The 21,314-nt window shown below is 40.1% G+C and overlaps 2 protein-coding genes and 1 pseudogene across 2 annotated transcripts; 1 reads left to right on the top strand and 2 right to left on the bottom strand.

Moving 5' to 3' along the window:
- Positions 1 to 74: 74 nt before the first annotated feature.
- On the bottom strand, positions 75 to 5,852 carry LOC142964313 (uncharacterized). Its single transcript, XM_076104582.1, has 3 exons — positions 5,565 to 5,852; positions 4,740 to 5,066; positions 75 to 2,023 (listed from the first exon to the last, which is right to left on the bottom strand). The coding sequence occupies exons 1-3, from the start codon at positions 5,734 to 5,736 to the stop codon at positions 1,020 to 1,022; spliced, it is 1,503 nt and encodes a 500-aa protein (XP_075960697.1). The 5' UTR covers positions 5,737 to 5,852; the 3' UTR covers positions 75 to 1,019.
- A 516-nt stretch (positions 5,853 to 6,368) lies between these two features.
- On the bottom strand, positions 6,369 to 9,318 carry LOC142964314 (uncharacterized; annotated as a pseudogene).
- Positions 9,319 to 11,714: 2,396 nt separating this feature from the next.
- On the top strand, positions 11,715 to 17,044 carry naaladl1 (N-acetylated alpha-linked acidic dipeptidase like 1). Its single transcript, XM_076105001.1, has 12 exons — positions 11,715 to 11,883; positions 11,979 to 12,098; positions 12,175 to 12,260; positions 12,532 to 12,595; positions 12,738 to 12,805; positions 12,936 to 13,027; positions 13,524 to 13,617; positions 14,326 to 14,407; positions 14,644 to 14,817; positions 15,234 to 15,321; positions 15,417 to 15,509; positions 16,367 to 17,044. The coding sequence occupies exons 1-12, from the start codon at positions 11,715 to 11,717 to the stop codon at positions 16,542 to 16,544; spliced, it is 1,308 nt and encodes a 435-aa protein (XP_075961116.1). The 3' UTR covers positions 16,545 to 17,044.
- The last annotated feature ends 4,270 nt before the right edge of the window (positions 17,045 to 21,314 follow it).

Raw genomic sequence — 21,314 nt, 5'->3', positions numbered from 1 at the left:
CCAAATAGTAGTGGACAAAAAAGTACAATGTTTGCCTGTAAAGTATATGTAACATAAAATGAAAGTAGGCAGAATCAAAGTACAAATACCTCCAATTGATATTTTTTAATGTTCAATATTTCATGTGTAACTTCCATGAAATCTTCACCATCTCAGGACAAAACGTTGTACATCAATACAGTATTTAGGTAAATGTAGTTACATTCCACCACAGCTTGTTCAACATGAGGCAGCTCCACTGATCAAACCATCAGGATCCATCAGCTACAGTATTAAATCATAAATTGAACAATCTACATCCAGTGAGATGAAACATTGAAACACCTCTCACATGGTATAACACTCGTAGAATAACTATTCTTCACTATGACTACTTTTACTCTCGAGGTCAGTGAGACACATCTGCAGCCTTGATGAATAGAATATACGTAAAGCTTGAGACCTCAGTGTGAATCTGGTATTCTTACATCACCTCCCAACGCTTTATTGTTACAATACAAACATAAGATCAAAAAAAAAGAGCATTTTGTTGCTCACTTCCCTTTGAGCCCTGATCCTCACTGTTCATTCACTTTTCCTTACTATTGCTGAGGCTGATTCTTTCACAGCACCATGTAGCACACCATCTACAATTTGTGTTTGTGTGCCACCTCTAAAATCCAAAACAATTTCATCAAGTTGATGCGATTACAAGATACATAAAAAATATAAAATAAATGACACGTAGACAAAAAAGAAAAGTTGTCTATTGTACTGATGACAAAATGACTGACTCACCAATACAGAGAGGCGCTCAGCCTAAACATCACTGTTCACAATCTACTCAGATTACTGAAGTAAATACATTCTAAAAACAAAAGAAAAATCAAATTGGTCAAACATTTGCAGGAACTATGAACTCAAGAACTGAATTGTCTCCCATGTATTTTGCAAATACAAGGCTACTTGTCTGTATGCAATCTTTTATGCCTTGCCAATTGATGGCAATCACAGTATGTCTTCCCGCAGGTCTTTCAGAGTTACGGCTCCTCCCCAGTGTGGGCTCTTGTCATGTGAACCAACATGGCACCTCTGTATCTGAACTCTTGTCCACATGTTTTGCAAGAATACGGCTTCTCACCCGTGTGTGTTCTCATGTGTTCTACCAAGTGACTACGACATCGAAAATCTTTTCCACATGTTTTGCAAGAATACGGCTTCTCACCTGTGTGTGTTCTCATGTGGAGCATCAGTTGTCTGCTATATCCAAACTCTTGTCCACATGTTTTGCAAGAATACGGCTTCTCACCTGTGTGTGTTCTCATGTGGGAAATCACGTGACTACTACGTCTAAAATCTTTTCCACATGTTTTACAAGAATACGGCTTCTCACCTGTGTGTGTTCTCATGTGGGAAATCAAGTGACAACTATATTGAAAATCTTTTCCACATGTTTTGCAAGAATGCAGCTTGTCACTTGTGTGGATTTTTATATGAGTCTTCAATGAGGATATCTTACTGAATCTTTTCTCACATAAGCTGCAAGAATGTGACTTCTCATCTGAGTGGGTTCTCAGGTGTTTGTCGAAATGCGACCTGAACTTGAAAGCTTCTCCACACGTGTCACATTGTAAAAGTGATTTACCTGTTTGAGGATCACTGTAAGACTTTGACAAGTTGTTAATATCGTTACAGTGACTTCTGATTTTCTGTTGTCTTTTCTTTTGTTCTGGCTCTGAATCGCTAGTTGATTCTGAGTCTTCATGCTCGCTTCCTTTCTGATCTTGGCTCTCAGCTACATGAGAGTTGTTGGAGAGGAGCTGGTGGTCTCTTGTTGGTTCTGGTTCAGTGTAGTTACTTTCCTCATAAATAGGAGTCAACATGAAGGTCTCAGTCTCCTGCTTCAGTTCGAGTTCCTCCTGTTCCTCTCTGATCTGTGGAGGATCTGGGTCCTCTTGGTCCAGACTGGAGTTCCTCTCCTGAATACAGAGCTGCTGGTCAGAGAGAACCTCCTCCTCCTTACAGACATGTTGCTGTGGGAGCTCTGGAGGGCCAGAGAGCAACATAAATAGGATACGACTGTGATGGTAAAGAAGAAAATGCAAACTGTGCGTTCACATGAAACCAGGCATACAGCACACCGGATATCATGACAGTGGACGAGGACGGTAAAATTAGGTGAACCCGGAAGAGAATACCGGCATCAGTATTGGAATAAATAGAATTTGCAACCGAATGTTACGTAGCTCCCTCACACTGGAGATAGTTGCTTAAGTTTGCAAAAGATTATTAAGAGAAAGCACAGGAACAGCTTCTTTCCACTGGCCGTCACTCTGATGAACAATTAATCAGACATACTGCACTACTACCTCTGTTTGCACTATTACCACCACCTCAATTCCCATTGTTGTTTTTAAGTTTATATATATATATATATATATATATATATATATATATATATATATACACATACACACACACACACACACACACACACACACACACATACATACATTAGGGCTGGTCAAGTTAACGCATTACCGCGTTAATTAGTTAACGGCGACAATTATTTTATCGCTCGTTAACGCAGTTATTAAAAATTATTATTAAGCAGACATTTTTAACACAAGAACCAAGTCAGCCAGCGGTGAACAGCTGTTTGTGTGGCGTCTCTTCACCTACATTCCCCTGGGTCCTAAGTCCCTCCATTTACAGCTTCGTATCACCCTCTATGTAGCAACGTACATTTATAACAAATACCACACATATTACACAGTAATCAGCATTGCATATGTCTGACCAAAATACCAAAAAAAAATGATTCATTTAAATTATTACTTTAGAGTTTTTAAAGTGTCTTTGTTTGGAATATGTATAATAAGCATATCATTTAGTTATCGCTACTGACAATTTAACAAACATTAAACGTATTTAGGTTTGCAGATTTCAAGGTGTATATTTCAAATTGCATATTTTACACACATGAAGATAAAGTTGTGAACTCCAGGCTGAATATACATTATCAGAATCATAACTGTATTTTAACCGCTACTGTGTAAAGGGAATACTGCTGTTAAAAATAACCTTATTTGTTTAAAGTGTTTGCAAACCAAATGTTATTGCACTTTTGTTCATATAGCAGTACTATTAAAATAAAAGTGCGCAATACACTACTTTAGAATTCATTATTGAATTTTGCACAGAACAATGCGATTAATCGCAAAAAAATCATGCAATTAACAATTGTAATAGTTGCCCAGTACTAATATATATATATATACTTTTTGGATATATATTTATACTGTACATAGTTGTTAAATGTTTATACCTACATCTGTTCTACCTTTTTTCTTGCCCTCGTTTTATTTTTTTATATATATTTAGGGCCCGAGCAACCGACAACGTCGGGCCAGCGAAGGCCCTTTTGAAATTCTAATGTTTTTTATTATTATTCAGATTTTTATTTGAGAACATTGGGTGCATTTTTGGGGGACTTGCCATGCTCCAAAACCCATGCATATTTCTGTATCAAAAAATGGCTCTCTAGCGCCCCCTAGAAATTGGACCGGTGACGCCCCTCGCCCAGTATGTCCGATTGACTTGAAATTCGACACACATGTCTAGCTCTGCTACCTCGACAAAAAAGCCTCTCAGACCCTAAACTCCACCTTCCAAAATGTTCCGCCATTTTGAATTTAGTGAAAAACCCAATTTTGCGAACTCCTCCTACATGCTGGATCCGATTGATACAAAATTTACTGTGGAATATTAGTGGATCCTGATCATCAAAAGTTAACAAAACTTTTTTGATGTCTCTTTGCGTTGACAAGATATGGACCAACACACTTCTTAGGGGTGTGGCTTAAATATCAATACACAACTTCTCAACCATTACTCCTAAAATCACCAAATTTGCAGCATATGTGCACATCGCACCCAGGAACATACCCTGACATTTTATTTCCATTCAACCACTAGGGGGCGCTACAGTAAACCCGCGATTGTGCTTTTTTGTCACTTTTTGCATTTTTCAGCCTTTGTACTTTAACAAACTCCTCCTACAGAATTTATGCGATTGACTTCAAATTTGGTCAGGATGCTCTTAAGACCTTTGTGATGAAAAGTTATCAAATGTGTGAGTTTTCATGGAAGAACCTTGACGTGGCAACCATTTTGCCTCATTTGGCATGAAAAAATAAGTTGTTATAACTCCAAGGTGCATTATCCAATCTGCACAAAACCTCTTATGCATGATGCTACTTCAAGCTTGAGCACATTTCAACGCTAAACATTCTGCTCCTCCTGGAGAATTTGTTTGATCCTCTTCAAATTTGGTCTGGACAATCTCAAGACCTTTGTGATTAAAAATTATTCAAAACTTAAGGTTTGGTCGAATGGCGTAACTGTAGCCGGCAGCTACTTTACATGATTCCCCATCAAAAATATTGACGTAACTCAGCTGGACTTTTCCCTAAAGGTCCCAAACACGCATGGCCTGAGGATGTCTACAATCTCAAGACTAAGACTCACAGCACCACTTGCTGGCAAAAATAAATATTTTCCACATGTTTCGCAAGAATGCAGCTTGTCATTTGTGTGGATTTTTATATGAGCCTTCAATGAGGATATCTTACTGAATCTTTTCCCACAGAAGCTGCAAGAATGTGACTTCTCATCTGAGTGGGTTCTCAGGTGTTTGTCGAAATGCGACCTGAACTTGAAAGCTTCTCCACACGTGTCACATTGGGAAAGTGCTTTACCTGTTTGAGGATCACTGTAAGACTTTGACAAGTTGTTAATATCGTTACAGTGACTTCTGCTTTTCTGTGAAAGGAGCTGGTGGTCCCTTGTTGGTTCTGGTTCAGTCTGGTTACTTTCCTCATAAGTAGGAGTCAACATGAAGGTCTCAGTCTCCTGCTTCAGCTCAATCTGCTCTCCCTCCTGACTGGTGCACAGTTCTTCCTGTTCCTCTTTGATCTGTGGAGGATCTGGGTCCTCTTGGTCCAGACTGGAGTTCCTCTCCTGAATACAGAGCTGCTGGTCAGAGAGAACCTCCTCCTCCTTACAGACATGTTGCTGTGGGAGCTCTGGAGGGACAGAGAGCAACATAAATAGGATACGACTGTGATGATAAAGAAGAAAATGCAAACAGTTCATTCGCATGAAACCAGGCATACAGCACACCGGATATCATGGCAGTGGACGAGGACAGGACGGTAAAATTAGGTGAACCCGGAAGAGAATACCGGGATCTGTTCTTGATTAAATAGAATTTGCAACCGAATGTTAAGTAGCTCCCTCACACTGGAGATAGTTGCTTAAGTTTCCAAAAGATTATTAAGAGAAAGCAAATTGTTTAGCTATATAACGCTACAGTCTGTGAATTATTAAATAAAACAATAGTCACTAAATAGTCGTAAGAAATATATCTTATTCCATCATGACAGAAAGACCTGGTTTGCTGGCTACCATCTGCCTGAATCCACGTGAATGCAGCATTGATTAATACCAGTACATATTTAAACAATTTGGATTAAGTGTAATTCCTCTGTTTAGTGGTATTAACATGATGAAGTTGTACTCACCTATCCTGTGTAACTTTATTACAGGTTTCCAAGCGATATCCAACAGTCTGCGCTGACGGTCGATCTCTTCCTCGTACTCGACGATAGTTTTTTCAAAAACTCCGAATATTTCTTCAGCAGCAGCAGATAGTCGCTCGTTGACAAACTCTCTCAAATACTCAACTGAAGACATTGTTGCGTAAAAACAAATTAAATATGCATCTGCACGAATACAACACTGTCGGCTATCCCTGCACGCGCATACAGGTAAGGCGTGTGTTGCGTTTACTTCCGCCGAGTGAGATTAGAACAGAGTTCTCCTTCTTCTCTCAGTTTGAATAGTGGATATCAAACTGATAGCAGGTGCATACCGCCGCCTACTGCACGGGGGTTTGAAACACCATATTTATTATATCCTACCCACCAGCCCTGTGTTGTATAAAAAGGAAAACGTGAGAAACACGTGAAAGCCTGTAATTCTCACCATCCACCATAAGAGAAAAATCAAAGCTATGTGGCTATAGATACAAGGGCTGCAGGAACATTACCTAGTTTGTTGATTGAGTGGAAGTGTTAGTCAAATATAATTTATATATATGTTATATTGTTCATGCAGATAGTTATAGTGGAGTTATTTCATTTTTACTAGGTTCACACTGACACATTTAACAAGGGATCATATTTAATGCACTATACATTTTGGTTGATAAAAATCTTAATCAGCAAATAACTGTAGCTGCCAAATAGTAGTGGACTAAAATGTACAATGTTTGCCTGTAAAGTATATGTAACATAAAATGAAAGTAGGCAGAATCAAAGTACAAATAACTTCAAATTGATTTTTATTTTTTAATGTTCAATATTTCATGTGTAACTTCCATGAAATCTTCACCATCTCAGGACAAAACGTTGTACATCAATACAGTATTTAGGTAAATGTAGTTACATTCCACCACAGCTTGTTCAACATGAGGCAGCTCCACTGATCAAACCATCAGGATCCATCAGCTACAGTATTAAATCATAAATTAACAATCTACATCCAGTGAGATGAAACATTGAAACACCTCTCACATGGTATAACACTCGTAGAATAACTATTCTTCACTATGACTACTTTTACTCTCGAGGTCAGTGAGACACATCTGCAGCCTTGATGAACAGAATATACGTAAAGCTTTAGACCTCAGTGTGAATCTGGTATTCTTACATCATCACCTCCCAACGCTTTATTGTTACAATACAAACATGAGATCAAAAAAAGAGCATTTTGTTGCTCACTTCCCTTTGAGCCCTGATCCTCACTGTTCATTCACTTTTCCTTACTATTGCTGAGGCTGATTCTTTCACAGCACCATGTAGCACACCATCTACAACTTGTTTGTGTGCCACCTCTAAAATCCAAAACAATTTCATCAAATTGATGCGATTACAAGATACATAAAAAATATAAAATAAATGAAACGTAGACAAAAAAGAAAAGTTGTCTATTGTACTGATGACAAAATGACTGACTCACCAATACAGAGAGGCTCTCAGCCTAAACATCACTGTTCACAATCTACTCAGATTACTGAAGTAAATACATTCTAAAAACAAAAGAAAAATCCAATTGGTCAAACATTTGCAGGAACTATGAACTGAATTGTCTCCCATGTATTTAGCAAATACAAGGCTACTTGTCTGTATGCAATCTTTGATGCCTTGCCAATTGATGGCAATCACAGTATGTCTTCCCGCAGGTCTTTCAGAGGTACGGCTCCTCCCCAGTGTGGGCTCTTCTCATGTGAACCAACATGGCACCTCTGTATCTGAACTCTTGTCCACATGTTTTGCAAGAATACGGCTTCTCACCCGTGTGTGTTCTCATGTGTTCTACCAAGTGACTACGACATCGAAAATCTTTTCCACATGTTTTGCAAGAATACGGCTTCTCACCTGTGTGTGTTCTCATGTGGACCATCAAGTGACAACTACGTCGAAAATCTTTTCCACATGTTTTGCAAGAATACGGCTTCTCACCTGTGTGTGTTCTCATGTGGGAAATCAAGTGACTACTACGTCCAAAATCTTTTCCACATGTTTTGCAAGAATACGGCTTCTCACCTGTGTGTGTTCTCATGTGGGAAATCAAGTGACAACTACGTCGAAAATCTTTTCCACATGTTTTGCAAGAATACGGCTTCTCACCTGTGTGTGTTCTCATGTGGGAAATCAAGTGACTACTACGTCCAAAATCTTTTCCACATGTTTTGCAAGAATACGGCTTCTCACCTGTGTGTGTTCTCATGTGGGAAATCAAGTGACAACTACGTCGAAAATCTTTTCCACATGTTTTGCAAGAATACGGCTTCTCACCTGTGTGTGTTCTCATGTGGGAAATCAAGTGACTACTACGTCCAAAATCTTTTCCACATGTTTTGCAAGAATGCAGCTTGTCATTTGTGTGGATATTTATATGAGTCTTCAATGAGGATATCTTACTGAATCTTTTCCAACAGAAGCTGCAAGAATGTGACTTCTCATCTGAGTGGGTTCTCAGGTGTTTGTCGAAATGCGACCTGAACTTGAAAGCTTCTCCACACGTGTCACATTGTAAAAGTGCTTTACCTGTTTGAGGATCACTGTAAGACTTTGACAAGTTGTTAATATCGTTACAGTGACTTCTGATTTTCTGTTGTCTTTTCTTTTGTTCTGGCTCTGAATCGCTAGTTGATTCTGAGTCTTCATGCTCGCTTCCTTTCTGATCTTGGCTCTCAGCTACATGAGAGTTGTTGGAGAGGAGCTGGTGGTCTCTTGTTGGTTCTGGTTCAGTGTAGTTACTTTCCTCATAAATAGGAGTCAACATGAAGGTCTCAGTCTCCTGCTTCAGTTCGAGTTCCTCCTGTTCCTCTTTGATCTGGGTCCTCTTGGTCCAGACTGGAGTTCCTCTCCTGAATACAGAGCTGCTGGTCAGAGAGAACCTCCTCCTCCTTACAGACATGTTGCTGTGGGAGCTCTGGAGGGCCAGAGAGCAACATAAATAGGATACGACTGTGATGATAAAGAAGAAAATGCAAACTGTGCGTTCACATGAAACCAGGCATACAGCACACCGGATATCATGACAGTGGACGAGGACAGGACGGTAAAATTAGGTGAACCCGGAAGAGAATACCGGGATCTGTTCTTGATTAAATAGAATTTGCAACCGAATGTTACGTAGCTCCCTCACACTGGAGATAGTTGCTTAAGTTTGCAAAAGATTATTAAGAGAAAGCAAATTGTTTAGCTATATAACGCTACAGTCTGTGAATAATTAAATAAAACAATAGTCACTAAATAGTCGTAAGAAATATATCTTATTCCATCATGACAGAAAGACCTGGTTTGCCGTCTACCATCTGCCTGAATCCACGTGAATGCAGCATTGATTAATACCAGTACATATTTAAACAATTTGAATTAAGTGGCATTCCTCTGTTTAGTGGTATTACAATGATGAAGTTGTACTCACCTATCCTGTGTAACTTTATTACAGGTTTCCAAACGATATCCAACAGTCTGCGCTGACGGTCGATCTCTTCCTCGTACTCGAAGATAGTTTTTTCAAAAACTCTGAATATTTCTTCAGCAGCAGCAGATAGTCCCTCGTTGATAAACTCTCTCAAATACTCAACTGACGACATTGTTATTTACTCTCAACTGGAATAATTACCTCCGCAACGACTACGATATCGTTCTCCAGCCAACTCCACACGTGCGAGCAGCGAACGCTGCAAGAGGCTGTGTTGTTTACTTCTTAATTTTCTTCTTCTGTGGTGTTTAACGGCAGCTTGCATCCCTTTTTTTGCATTACTGCCATCTTTTGGTTTCAGTCAGTTTCTATGTTCCCAACTGCTAAACTTTCCCCATCAGTCTCGTTGCTCGCAAAAAGTTTGTTAATTTCCAGCAACCCTATGACCACCTCTGGTTCTTTTAACAACCACACAGGAGTTATTGGCCAAATGAGAGTAGGGCAAAGCTCTATATCAGAGACTTCTTCTTGCTGTTGCTTCTCCTATCAGCCAAAACTTGTCTTTGGTACTTTATCTCTTGTAATACTTTTTTAGTTGGATGATTATCTTCCTGACCTCTCAGATTTATCCAATAATTAACCAACAGGTGTTTTCTGCGATGACACAATGTCATTTCTCCTGTCTCTACTTGGATGGCGCACACAGGTGATGTTCTTACTGCACCTATACAAACTCTGAGGGCCCTGGTCTGGATATAATCTAGCTGTATAATTGTGGTTTCTGATGCTGAACCATATGCTATACTACTATAATCTAATCTGGATTTAAGTAGAGCTTTGTAAATGTGTATCAGGGTTGCAGCCTCTGCTCCAGTCCAACCCTACCAGACATCTCATTACATTTATAGCTTTTTTACACTTACTAACATTTTTAATGTGGTCTTTCCATGTTAATCTGCTGTCAAAGTGTACTCCTAAAAACCGAAATGACTCTACTATTTCTAACTTGTTTTCGTACAGATTGTTGTTTACTTCCGCTGGATGTCACTCTAAGTTCCGACTGTGGAAGCCGAGTTACTTTTTTTAGGTTGTTCTTGCACACGTCTTGCTTCATTTCACAGGAAATTTTGTCGTTTTTCCTCTCTGCACCAACTGATGTCTTTTCGAGTTACTTATAAAGGCAATCATTTAAAATTAGAAAAAAAACAATTAGCAGAGATGGAGGAACTTTACACAGGTAGGTAAACGTATCAATGACACTGTGAAGAAATACTCATGCATGCAAAATGATAGTAATTGTACCAAATTACTATCAGCCAAAGAGTAATTAAAGTATAAAACACCCTCACAAGAATCTGGGTCCTCTTGGTCCAGACTGGATCTGCTGAATACAGATCTGCTGGTCAGAGAGAACCTCCTCCTCTTTACAGACTGTAAAGTGTATAGTGCACAAATCAGCAATCGACACCATATAAGTATGTATCGCCACGGTTTGAACCACTTCCTATCAGCTAGAGGTTTGTTTTTTTGCCAACAAAGGCCCAGAAGAGTCAACTCTGAACACAAAAAACAAATATGCATAAATGGTGAGCACAAAAATAAGGTTGGGTAATTATAGCACTGCAATGCTTCCAGGTGGAATGGCTGTTAAAATAAGCTTATTGCAAGGTGTAAAATCAATGAATCATGTTAATAAAATTGAGTTGTTAAAATGCCATGTGTGTCTCATGCAGGCCATCAATGCAGCACCCTATGGAGTCATTGGTGTGCTCGTCTACACAGACCCTTTGGACATCAACGATGGTGTCATGTCAGACACCAATGAGACGTATCCTCACTCCTGGTACATGCCGCCTTCTGGTGTGGAGAGAGGTTCTTTTAACACTCAATATGGAGACATGCTCACACCCTACCTGGCTGCCAAAGGTAACCAGTGACTTGTGTAAAAATGGTGCTTTTCTTTTTTATTGTGTGTTTATTCTACTACTGCTGCACTTCGACTCCTGTACAATCCAGGCAGGGACTTTTACAACAGCTTCCAAGATCCATACAAAGATACAATCCGGTCATTTATATTCTTTTTATTTTAATATTGAAGTTTTCTATAAATTCTTTTAAAAAAATTACTTTGCAGAGGAAACCTACAGAATTCCAGTCGAGAACATCACAGGGATCCCTCCCATTCCAATTCAGCCAATCGGATTTGAGGATGCCTACAGGCTAATCTGGTTTGTGATGAGACAAATCTGCTTGTGGGATTAATACATTCCAAAATGGGTTGGTTATGAACTCATTCTGACTTGTTTTTCCATTGGTCCTTTCAGTGAGCTAGATGGAACAGCAGCTCCAGCTCCATGGCAGGGAGCATTCAACTGTACCTACAACTTTGGCGGTCCGGGGTTCAAACCAACATCTGCTTTCAACAACAGGTCGCCAACTGCCAGACAAATTCAGAAATTAGTTGCATTTAATGTTGATCTAGGATAAGTATTAAGCAATGAACCTGTTTAAATTATAAAATAAACATCATCAAACTGTTCATTTTTACTTTACATATTATATCTGTTAAGGCTAAGGTTGACAAATGTATCATTTTCAATGCCATACTAGACTTGTCCAGCTCCCAGCGTAGAGAGTAAAATCAGTTTTTTTCAAAATAGAATCTCCTGTTGGAGATGAAGCAGCAGTGTTGCAGTGGGACATCATTTTGTCCTCATTCCTTGTTGCTGATACTTCTGAATTTGAACCTCTTTTCCAGTGATGTGAAACTGGACATCTTCAACTATGCAGAGGTGAAGAACTCCTCCAATGTGATGGGAGTTATCAGAGGCAGTGTCGAGCCAGGTGAGACTTGTGACCAAAAAACCCATTTTATATAATCTACGTATTTGCAGCTTATAATTGTTCTGCTGTGTGTGTGTTTGTGTCCGTGTCCACAGACAGGTATGTGATCTATGGGAACCACAGGGACAGTTGGGTTCACGGTGCCATCGACCCGAGCAGTGGGACGTCGGTCATGCTGGAATTGACCAGAGTGCTGGGCAGGATGGTGAAGCAGGGTGAGGGCAGTCTGAATAAAAGACAAATTGTTTTGTTTATAGTGCTGGATCAAATTTGAATCTCTCTTGATTTTAGGCAAATGGAGGCCTCGCAGGTCCATTGTCTTTGGAAGCTGGGGAGCGGAGGAGTTTGGCCTTATTGGGTCTGCAGAATACACGGAGGTAATTTGCCATTAATCCACCAAGGAATATGTTCATGACCAATAGTTTTGCTGATACAACCTCTCTTGGCCTGGTATGACCGGTAGCTAATGGTGGCTAACGTTAGCAAACTTTAGATGGACATTCCTGTATAACAAATATGTCATTTTTCTGGGTTGTTTACTCTTTACTTTGTTCAACTGTAACACAAAATGTACCATTATTCCATTATTTGTATTTGCTTTAAGTATTGCAAGTGACAAATATGACCGTGATCTTGTCTTTTCTCCAGCAATACTTCACCAAGCTCAGTGAGCGAACTGTTGCTTACATCAATGTGGATATAGCTGTTTTTGGTAAGAAACCCCTGCTGTACTACCTGTTAGGAGTAAATATATAATTTTGCTTGATTGATGAATTCTTTTTCAGCCTTCAGATGTTTGTAGGAATGTTCTTGACGCTATCTATGTATTATTTTCAAAATCTTCAACTCCGCAGCCAATGCCACTCTCAGGGCTTCTGGGATGCCATCACTACAGAACGTCATCTTCAAAGCCACAAAACAGGTGAGCGCTTTAAACAAAACAAAAAATGTATGTTAATTAGTTTATCTCCAGCATTTTAACTTAAAAATGAAAACAAAACTATTGTGCACACACCAAGAACCTGTCACATGAAAGTGTGTTTGTTCCCTAGGTCGATGCACCTGGACTGGACTCCACATCTGTGTATGACAACTGGATTCGATATGCCAACAGGACAAGCTCAGCCCATGGACCCATTCCCAAGTAATGAACAGTTACACCTCTCTAATTTTCCCACCCAGTGCATTTCGCCCGTTGTTGATCTAGTCCAAGCAGCTTCATCCATAATCTTTAGTGGATAGGTTTTGACTTGTGTTTGGACATTTGAAACAACAAGGTTAGCTGGTTAACTGTTAAAATCCTGGATCAGAGTGATTGAGAAATGTGAACCCACCTTGACTGTCTCTTCAGTAGAGAGCCTAATCAGAGGTAACTAGGCTCCTGATTGGCCAACAAAGGCATAGTGTGACTGCATAATTGTGAAAGTGTGGATCTAATTGTTTGCAGCTGAACAGGAGCATGCATTCTCAGCAACAACAGAATGCATGGGATACAATATTCCTGCCTGTTATTTCTGAACAGGCAGCACCTCATCAGATAAACCCACATTCTTTAGTTTTTTTTCTTTTTAAACACTCAACAAATCATTGCATTGAAAATGAAAGATGTTTACAAGATGTTGCTTGTCTTTATTTGACAGGATGGGATACTTGTCAGGAGCAGGGAGTGATTACGCTGCCTTTGTCCATTACCTGGGAATCACTTCCATGGACATTTCGTACACATACGACAGGGTATGCAAGACTCGCTGCCTTTGACTTACTGTAATATATTTTTGTCAGTGTTGTATGTAAGTCTTAGGAACCTTGTATCAGACTGAAGCCAACAGACAAAGGACTAAAAAGCAGACTCTGGACACAAGGCGGTGAATCTAAAAGCATAACTTAAGGCAGGGTTCAGTACACAGGTGTTTTGTCCAAAAAACAGGCAAAGATATCAAAAGTAGTCGGCAAAAACTAAGTAAAAAATTACAGAAACAGGGTCTAAACCCTAGTGAAATACACTGGGAACTAGAATGAGGCAAACTAATGAGGCAGGTGAAATTAATCGGGTGGCAATCACACAGTTGGGAAACACACGAGGGCAGGAAGGGAAGATTTCTGAAACAAGAAGAGAGGTGAGTATACAAAAGTAAGACAAGAAATAATAACTGAAAAGTGGAAACAATTAAACCAGAACCCAATCTAGAGGACTGGATGTAACACCTTGTATGGTAACAATTCTAATAACCTGTATTACAGTTTTTCCACCTAAATATGCAGGCTATGGAAGACGGTAGCAACAAGCACAACAAATATCTAAAATCTGTGGTGCAATGCTGTGGCCACAAATGAAAGCCATGTTTATTATCTTTATGCTGACATGAATTGAACTCTTCATTGGTTCCAAGACGCAATCCTCCTCCCTGGCAACCGGATTTATGGTTATTTTTCTTCATACAGAGTAAAACTAATGCTCGGATATACCCAGCGTACCACACGGCATACGACACCTTTGACTACGCTTCAAAGTTCATTGATCCTGGTGAGCAGTGATGTCCCATCGTTTTTTTTCTGTCTCAGTACAGATTATGCTTTATTTTATGTTGTATCATTCAAAAATGTGGCGTATTTCACAAAAAGCCTTGTATTTCTCAGCCAAACCGTTTCTACTCGGTTTTTCCATCGTACGTTGTCAAATTTGACAACAGGAAAGACGGTAAAACATTTGCCAACAATTTATCTTGTATAACATCACATGCTAGCACTTCCTCCTCTCAGGGTTCGTCAGTCACCAGGCCATTGCCAGGACAGCAGGAAACGTCCTGATCCGACTGGCTGACAGCCTGGTGTTGCCATTAAACTGCAGTGACTACGCAGAGATTCTGGAGGACTACCTCAACACAGCAGTCACCCTATATCAGCAACAACTGCAAGCGAAGAATATCTCCATGGGTAAGCACAGGACAGTTAGAGATGCTTGAGTGATGCAGGGGAATATTGCAGAACACACACCAATAGAAATGCTATGCAGGTAAATTAATTTCATCCGGGTTTCATGTTTCAAAATGTGAAGACAAGACTCCAGTATTTCTAATGGAGCCAAGGTCGCTGGCATAATGATTTGACGTACTGGATTACCTCTAATTGTTGGACCTGAGGTGGACAATGTTTCTGACATGAACCAAAACGGTCTATGTCTGAGGAAAAACCTGAAGACACAAGTGCTAAAACCACTGCCTGCAGGCTGCACTTAAGAATAGAACAAACAGCAGAAGCAGCATCGGTTTCTCCTTCTAGCAGTCACAGAGGATTGGAGAGGGTGAAGTCTTTGCCGAGAGGCTGCATAGCTGATCTGTGTCTTGTTTCAGAACCACTAAAAAACGCAGTGGCCAGCTTTCGCAGTGCAGCTACTCATTTGGACCAGGTGATTCGCAGTTCCGACCTGGCAAATGAAACGTAAGAGCACAAACATACATATTATTATCTCCTTTGCCGTCCACATAGAAACGAATGGCAGGCCACCACCTCTTTCTCTGTCTCTCTTCTCTTAGACCACTGAAGGTCAGGAGGATCAACGACCAGCTCATGCTGCTGGACCGAGCCTTCTTGGACCCTCTGGCCTTCCCAGATAAATATGCATACAGGTAAGATGATGATGACGTGTCAGTCTTAAAGCCCTAGGGAGGGCATGTTGGTTTCTGGTGCTGCATGCAAAATCTAAAGAAGCTGTGTAGTTTGCAGAGTGCGCTGTACTTGATGGCCACAAGGTACATGACAGTAGCAGAAATAAAGGCCCAGTAAAGGCCGACTACTTATTCTTTATTACCCTGGTAAAAGGCACTGTTTTAAGTAAACCTTCTGACTCAAAACGGTTAACAAAAAGTGCTTCTGCAGGGCTTCTCAAGTTACCTTTTTTACCACAATGTCAGTAAAGGGTGGACCCAAACACAGTGTGTGGAGTAAATGGAGGATGTCTTGTGGGAACCAAGGGCTGAGCTGAGAATGGAAGGCAGATGAGAGTGAGAGTGTGGCTGGTGTGGCAGCTCAGGGTTATGGTAACAAGCTGATGAGACAGGCAGGGCAGCCAGAGAGTAATGATCCCGGAGACACAATGAAAAAGGGTTCAAGTAAATAGCATGTGCTTTAAATCCTTATTGTGATCATGCTCAAATGGCTGTGCCTAAAAAAAGTCTGACAGAGCTGCTTGCATCACTGATTCTCAATGTTGTTACAAAGACACCTGTAGAGCATTTATTCAATACAATAAACTTAATTTTATTTATCACACATGCCGCATTGTTGAGGGTTTGTAGAGCTCAGTTTCTTTTTAAAAATCTTTTCTGTCTTTTTTCCTCTCAGTGACTTCCTCTTACACTCCTCTCCTCATGCCATGTTCGGGATAATTAGAGTGATTAACCGCCTCATTATGACTTAGCTCATCTCAATTGTTCAGTTGCCTGTCATTGTTTTGTCACTTTTTATTTATCTGTAATTCACGCAGGCATGTTATCTGGGCCTCAAGTAGTGCCGGCAAGCCAACCTTCCCAGGTCTGGCTGACGCCTATGCCAACGCTGAGTTATCAGGACAGACCAGCGACTGGGACAAAGTGCACTACCACCTGTCAGTCCTGAGCCAGGCCATCGAGGGCGCTGCCCACACACTGGTTGACGTCATATAGATGAAGAGGAGGAAGGAGTGAGGAGCTGTACTCGCTATGGGAATTTAAAAAAAAAAAAAAAGACAGACCTGCAGCCAATGAGCACTGATCAGCTCGGCCATGATGGGACTATGGATGATATAAAGTGAGGGCATTTAGGAACCAATAAACAGTGACAGGAATGCTGTATTGAAATATTTTGATTGAAATCTTTTTAAATGATAAATCTTTTTTAAATCTTATTGCGGCTCTTCATTTCAGATGAACCACTGTTAATACAGTTTTATTTTCATGTGTACACCAACTGTTCAAATTAGCTTACACTACAGATTTAATGTACCTGTTGTTCCTGCAGATACTACTTTCCACAGTGTGTGAACAACAGTAATTACAACAAGAACAATAATTAAGACAATGGTCACTAATGACATACGAGACACAAATATCCACCTCAGTAAAGACACAGTCCAATACATTATCTTATCTTGTCATGTATTTATAAAGAAAATAAACAACCATCACTTCAATTTTTGGTTATGTTGGAAAAGTTTTCTGTTCTCATGGCAAAGATCTATTTTTTCACAATTAACATGTAGAGGGTCTTGACAAAGATTTTTTTTTTTACATTTCAAAGATCAAACAGCACATTTTTGCTTGAGCAAGAATGAGTCACATTCAATGATGGATGATGACTCGCTATTTATTCAGACATTTACATCATCTATGTGTGCCAAACCATTATATCTGACAGGAGTAGTAAACAGACGTACCCCCCGAGCCATCAGACTATCTGGGAATGAGGAAAGGAGACAGGCACTGCAGAGCTATAATAGCAGAATGATGCAATGCAAATTGACTGTGTTTATGAGCATTTGGAGCATCAAGGTTGATTACCTTTATCAATATCACAAAAAGAAAAAACTGAGTGACAGTAGTGGCTACAAACCTAAAATCGGCAATCTGGAAAAGGTAATTCCTTTCACAGATCCATCTCACCAAAATAATGCTGTTAAGCCTGGACAATAGTCATGTGTCGGCCAAATGAAGAAGTGTAAAGGAAGAGAGAAAAAAAGCTACAGAGAGATGGGAAAGAAGAAGAAGTGTGAAAACCTTATTTCCAGGCTCTCCTAACACAGGTCTGTTGGTTTTATCCAGCCACCTCTCTGGTTAAAGTTTAGTGTTAGTCACACCCATCTGAGCCCTTCCAGCCACTGCATGAACACAACTTGGAGGTATCACTGGTTTGTATTAAATAATACTGGGTGGGTTGATTTACATTACAGTCATTTAGCAGACGCTTTTATCCAAAGCGACTTACAATTCAGAGTCTATCACATTTCTACACCGTAGGCACAGCTACGGGAGCAATTTTGGGGTTAAGTGTCTTGCTCAAGGACACATCGACATGGGACTAGCGGAGTCGGAGCCGGGGTTCGAACCACCAACCCTCTGATTGAAAGACGGCCCTGCTATCCACTTAGCCACAATCGCCCCATTTATTTTTATCCTTTAACCTTTATTCTCCTAAAAAAAGATGGGCACCTTTAGTTCTTTTTAAACTATAAACAATGTTACAAAGGTTGGTGAAATGCAGTCAAATGCCATTTAGAAGCATTGAAATATGCATTCAAAGCAACACAAGACATTTCACAGAGCTCTAGAGACAAAGACATGTGCTGCAGATACCAGTTGACAAGCAGTAATCTTATTAAATCCGCATTTAGCGGTCTTTTCAGTTTTCATTAGATTGTTTTTTTGTGATTTTGTCTACCCACTGTATGTTAAAAAAAAACATCCTGGAAACCATCTTTTGGATGTTACACAAACTACAATGACCCCATTAGTTCAGGACCAAGCTGTAATCCATATGTTAGTGCATTACAGGAATGATTGGCCGTTTTGTTGGTGTGAGACATATATAGATGTTCCTCTGTATTTTTAGCTGGGGAATATTTACAGAGGATGGAGTCTTTTTTCAGAAGTGCTGTATTTCAGTGATTCTTAACCATGGGGCCGCGGCCCACGATGGGGCCGCGAACGCCACCTAGAGGGCCGCAAAAAACTTTTTGCACCTGTGGGCCGCGAGGGCCGCGGGACCGCATAGGTTATTAATTGAAGACACCAGAGATATTACTGTTCTCCATGAGACGCTCAATTACAATATAGCTTTCCACCACCTGGTGGCGGTAATGCGTCAGTCAGTTGTTTAACAAGCTACGCTAAGCAGAAGAAGACACTCAGCTAGCCGCTAGCCCAGGGTTGGGCAAACTACGGCCGTTGGGTTTTTTAATCCGGCCCGTCAAATATTGGTACAATTTTGTCCAAACTATAATAAAGACTGGAGCTGGGCAGTATACCGGTTTTAATTTCCCGTATGATATGAATTCTTCACACACCACTATACCGGTACATAGTCAAAACAACTGCTGTCTGCTTTCAACAGGCAGCTAAATGTATTCTTTGCTGCTAGTTGTCTTATATGTATTGAGAGGGAACCCTAGTCATGGTCATAACTTTATAACACAACAATTAACAACCCACAACTAACGCTCTTTAACAGAGAAAAACACAACAGCACACAACAGCACACAACAGTCTGTGACACAAACAATTTGTAACACTAATAATTGTACATTTATCAAATTTCACCGCCGAACTGCATGCTGGGTACAGCTCGCGAGCGAGCCTGCTTGCTAGCACAACAGTCTGCTAACAGCTGGGAGAGGCTCCGTCGCTCCAGTAACATTACATTAAAGAACAGAACAGAGCATGCAGGATGAACAAAGACAGACCGGAGCAGTGTTACATCACTGTTACATCATTTAATGAATCATAAACATTACACGATTTAACCACTAGAGGGCAGCAGTGTTAAATCATTTAATGAATCATAAACATTACACGATTTAACCACTAGAGGGCAGCAGTGTTAATCATTTAATGAGTAATAAACATTACACGATTTAACCACTAGAGGGCAGCAGTGTTAAATCATTTAATAAGTAATAAACATTACACGATTTAACCACTAGAGGGCAGCAGTGTTAAATCATTTAATGAATCATAAACATTACACGATTTAACCACTAGAGGGCAGCAGTGTTAAATCATTTAATGAATCATAAACATTACACGATTTAACCACTAGAGGGCAGCAGTGTTAAATCATTTAATGAGTAATAAACATTACACGATTTAACCACTAGAGGGCAGCAGTGTTACATCATTTAATGAATCATAAACATTACACGATTTAACCACTACACTGTAGTGGTAGAAATAATGAAGACGACAGTGGTGCAACCCCCCCCCCAAAAAAAAGTCTAAAAGTGTGCGCAAGTACAATCCTGACTTTCTTAACACTTTCAGTGTGTGGAATGTGGGCTAATGCTATCAAACGAAGCACTGAAGCCTTCAAAAATAAAGCGACACCTAGCGACGAAACATCCAACGCTCGTGGGAAAGCCTGTTGGGCTTCTTGTTGTGTATGCAGGTTTACATACACATGATAAATAAATGTCTTTGTGATCATCACATTGTATCATCTCATTTATTTGACAAGTGTTTTGCCTGTTCAACTCCGCGAGGACGCCGGCGTCCTCGATCCCCTCCCCTTCCGTTCCGTTCCTACGGCTTGCTTGCGCAAAGTACGTCACAAAACATGGCCGTGTTTGGTATCCCAGCATGCCCAAAACCCTCATCTTTGCAAAGAAATCATCGATTGTCTTTCATTTCTTATGGATTTTTCACAAAAGGAGCCCAAACACACTGTCTAAAGTCGCCATAACCGCTGCAAGTCGGATCTTGCAGCATTTCGACGGAAAAAGACACATTACAGACCCAACAATGTGCTAGCGGATGTTACCATGGAGCTAGTAGCTTCAGAAAACGCTAGTACTTAAAATACAAACCTTATCTTCCTCTTCTATAAGCTGTCAACCAACGTATAACCTTGTGTAACTGAGCTACCCTCATACTCGATCGTGCGCTCAATCGCAGCCATTATGCACAGTAAGTCCACTACTTACATACCACGTCTTCGACCATATATAATTTTTTTGCAATTTGCAAAGGCTAAAAATAAAAGGAAAATAATATAATATCAAAATATAAAGGGAGAAACACCTTTAGTGTGTCAGAATATCATCTGGTTACCATGTGTCCATTTGGGTCTCCAAATATCCTTTTAGAGCTCCGCCTGGATCTCTTCATGGAAGAAACACTAAAATGGTCATACTTTGTCCAATCTTCTTCAAATTTGAGGCAGTTGTTCACTGATAGTGTAGTTACAGCCCTATACTGTCCTTTACCTGTACATATACAGCCACAGGCAGTTATTTATACTGAAAGATACTTTTTTATTTTATGCGGACAAAAATCTTCAATTTTTACTGACTCCAAAGGCCCACTGCTCTGTTTCTATATGACCTACAGGTTTTCTGACACTTTTGATGCATATAGTCACAGTGGTTCAGAAGCTACAGCCATTTAAATTTGGGTATGTCATTTTAGGCGGTTTTGCTCCAAAATAGGGGTGGAGTTGAACAGGTAACAATATAGTTATTGAATACAAATCAAACCAAGAGTGAGATCAATTAGTTAAACTAATAGTGTTAATATTTGAATGGGCCCCGGGACACTTTGTACTTGAAAAGTTGGGCCCCGAGGTCAAAAAGGTTAAGAACCCCTGCTGTATTTGACACTCACACAGTTTGACATTTATATTTTGCAGAACTGTCCAGAACAACCAAAGTCTGTCTGTTCATTGCCACTGAGCAGTTTCAGTGGGGC

The sequence above is a fragment of the Anarhichas minor genome, unplaced genomic scaffold (assembly GCF_050575085.1).
Source record: "Anarhichas minor isolate MPS153535 unplaced genomic scaffold, ASM5057508v1 ptg000030l, whole genome shotgun sequence".
Taxonomy (NCBI): domain Eukaryota; kingdom Metazoa; phylum Chordata; class Actinopteri; order Perciformes; family Anarhichadidae; genus Anarhichas; species Anarhichas minor.
The sequence above is the reverse complement of the archived record's forward strand: the minus strand, read 5'-3'. Positions and strand labels throughout refer to the sequence as shown.

Excerpts from the sequence above, each read along its gene's own strand:
- LOC142964313 (XM_076104582.1), bottom strand. The coding sequence starts at position 5,736 with ATGTCTTCAGTTGAGTATTTGAGAGAGTTTGTCAACGAGCGACTATCT. Across the intron at positions 5,067-5,564 it reads AATAAAGTTACACAGGATAG|AGCTCCCACAGCAACATGTC; the intron begins GTGAGTACAACT and ends CTGTCCCTCCAG. Across the intron at positions 2,024-4,739 it reads TTACAGTGATCCTCAAACAG|AGCTCCCACAGCAACATGTC; the intron begins GTAAAGCACTTT and ends CTGGCCCTCCAG.
- naaladl1 (XM_076105001.1), top strand. The coding sequence starts at position 11,715 with ATGAAGCAGCAGTGTTGCAGTGGGACATCATTTTGTCCTCATTCCTTG. Across the intron at positions 11,884-11,978 it reads CAGAGGCAGTGTCGAGCCAG|ACAGGTATGTGATCTATGGG; the intron begins GTGAGACTTGTG and ends CCGTGTCCACAG. Across the intron at positions 12,596-12,737 it reads TGTGGATATAGCTGTTTTTG|CCAATGCCACTCTCAGGGCT; the intron begins GTAAGAAACCCC and ends TCAACTCCGCAG.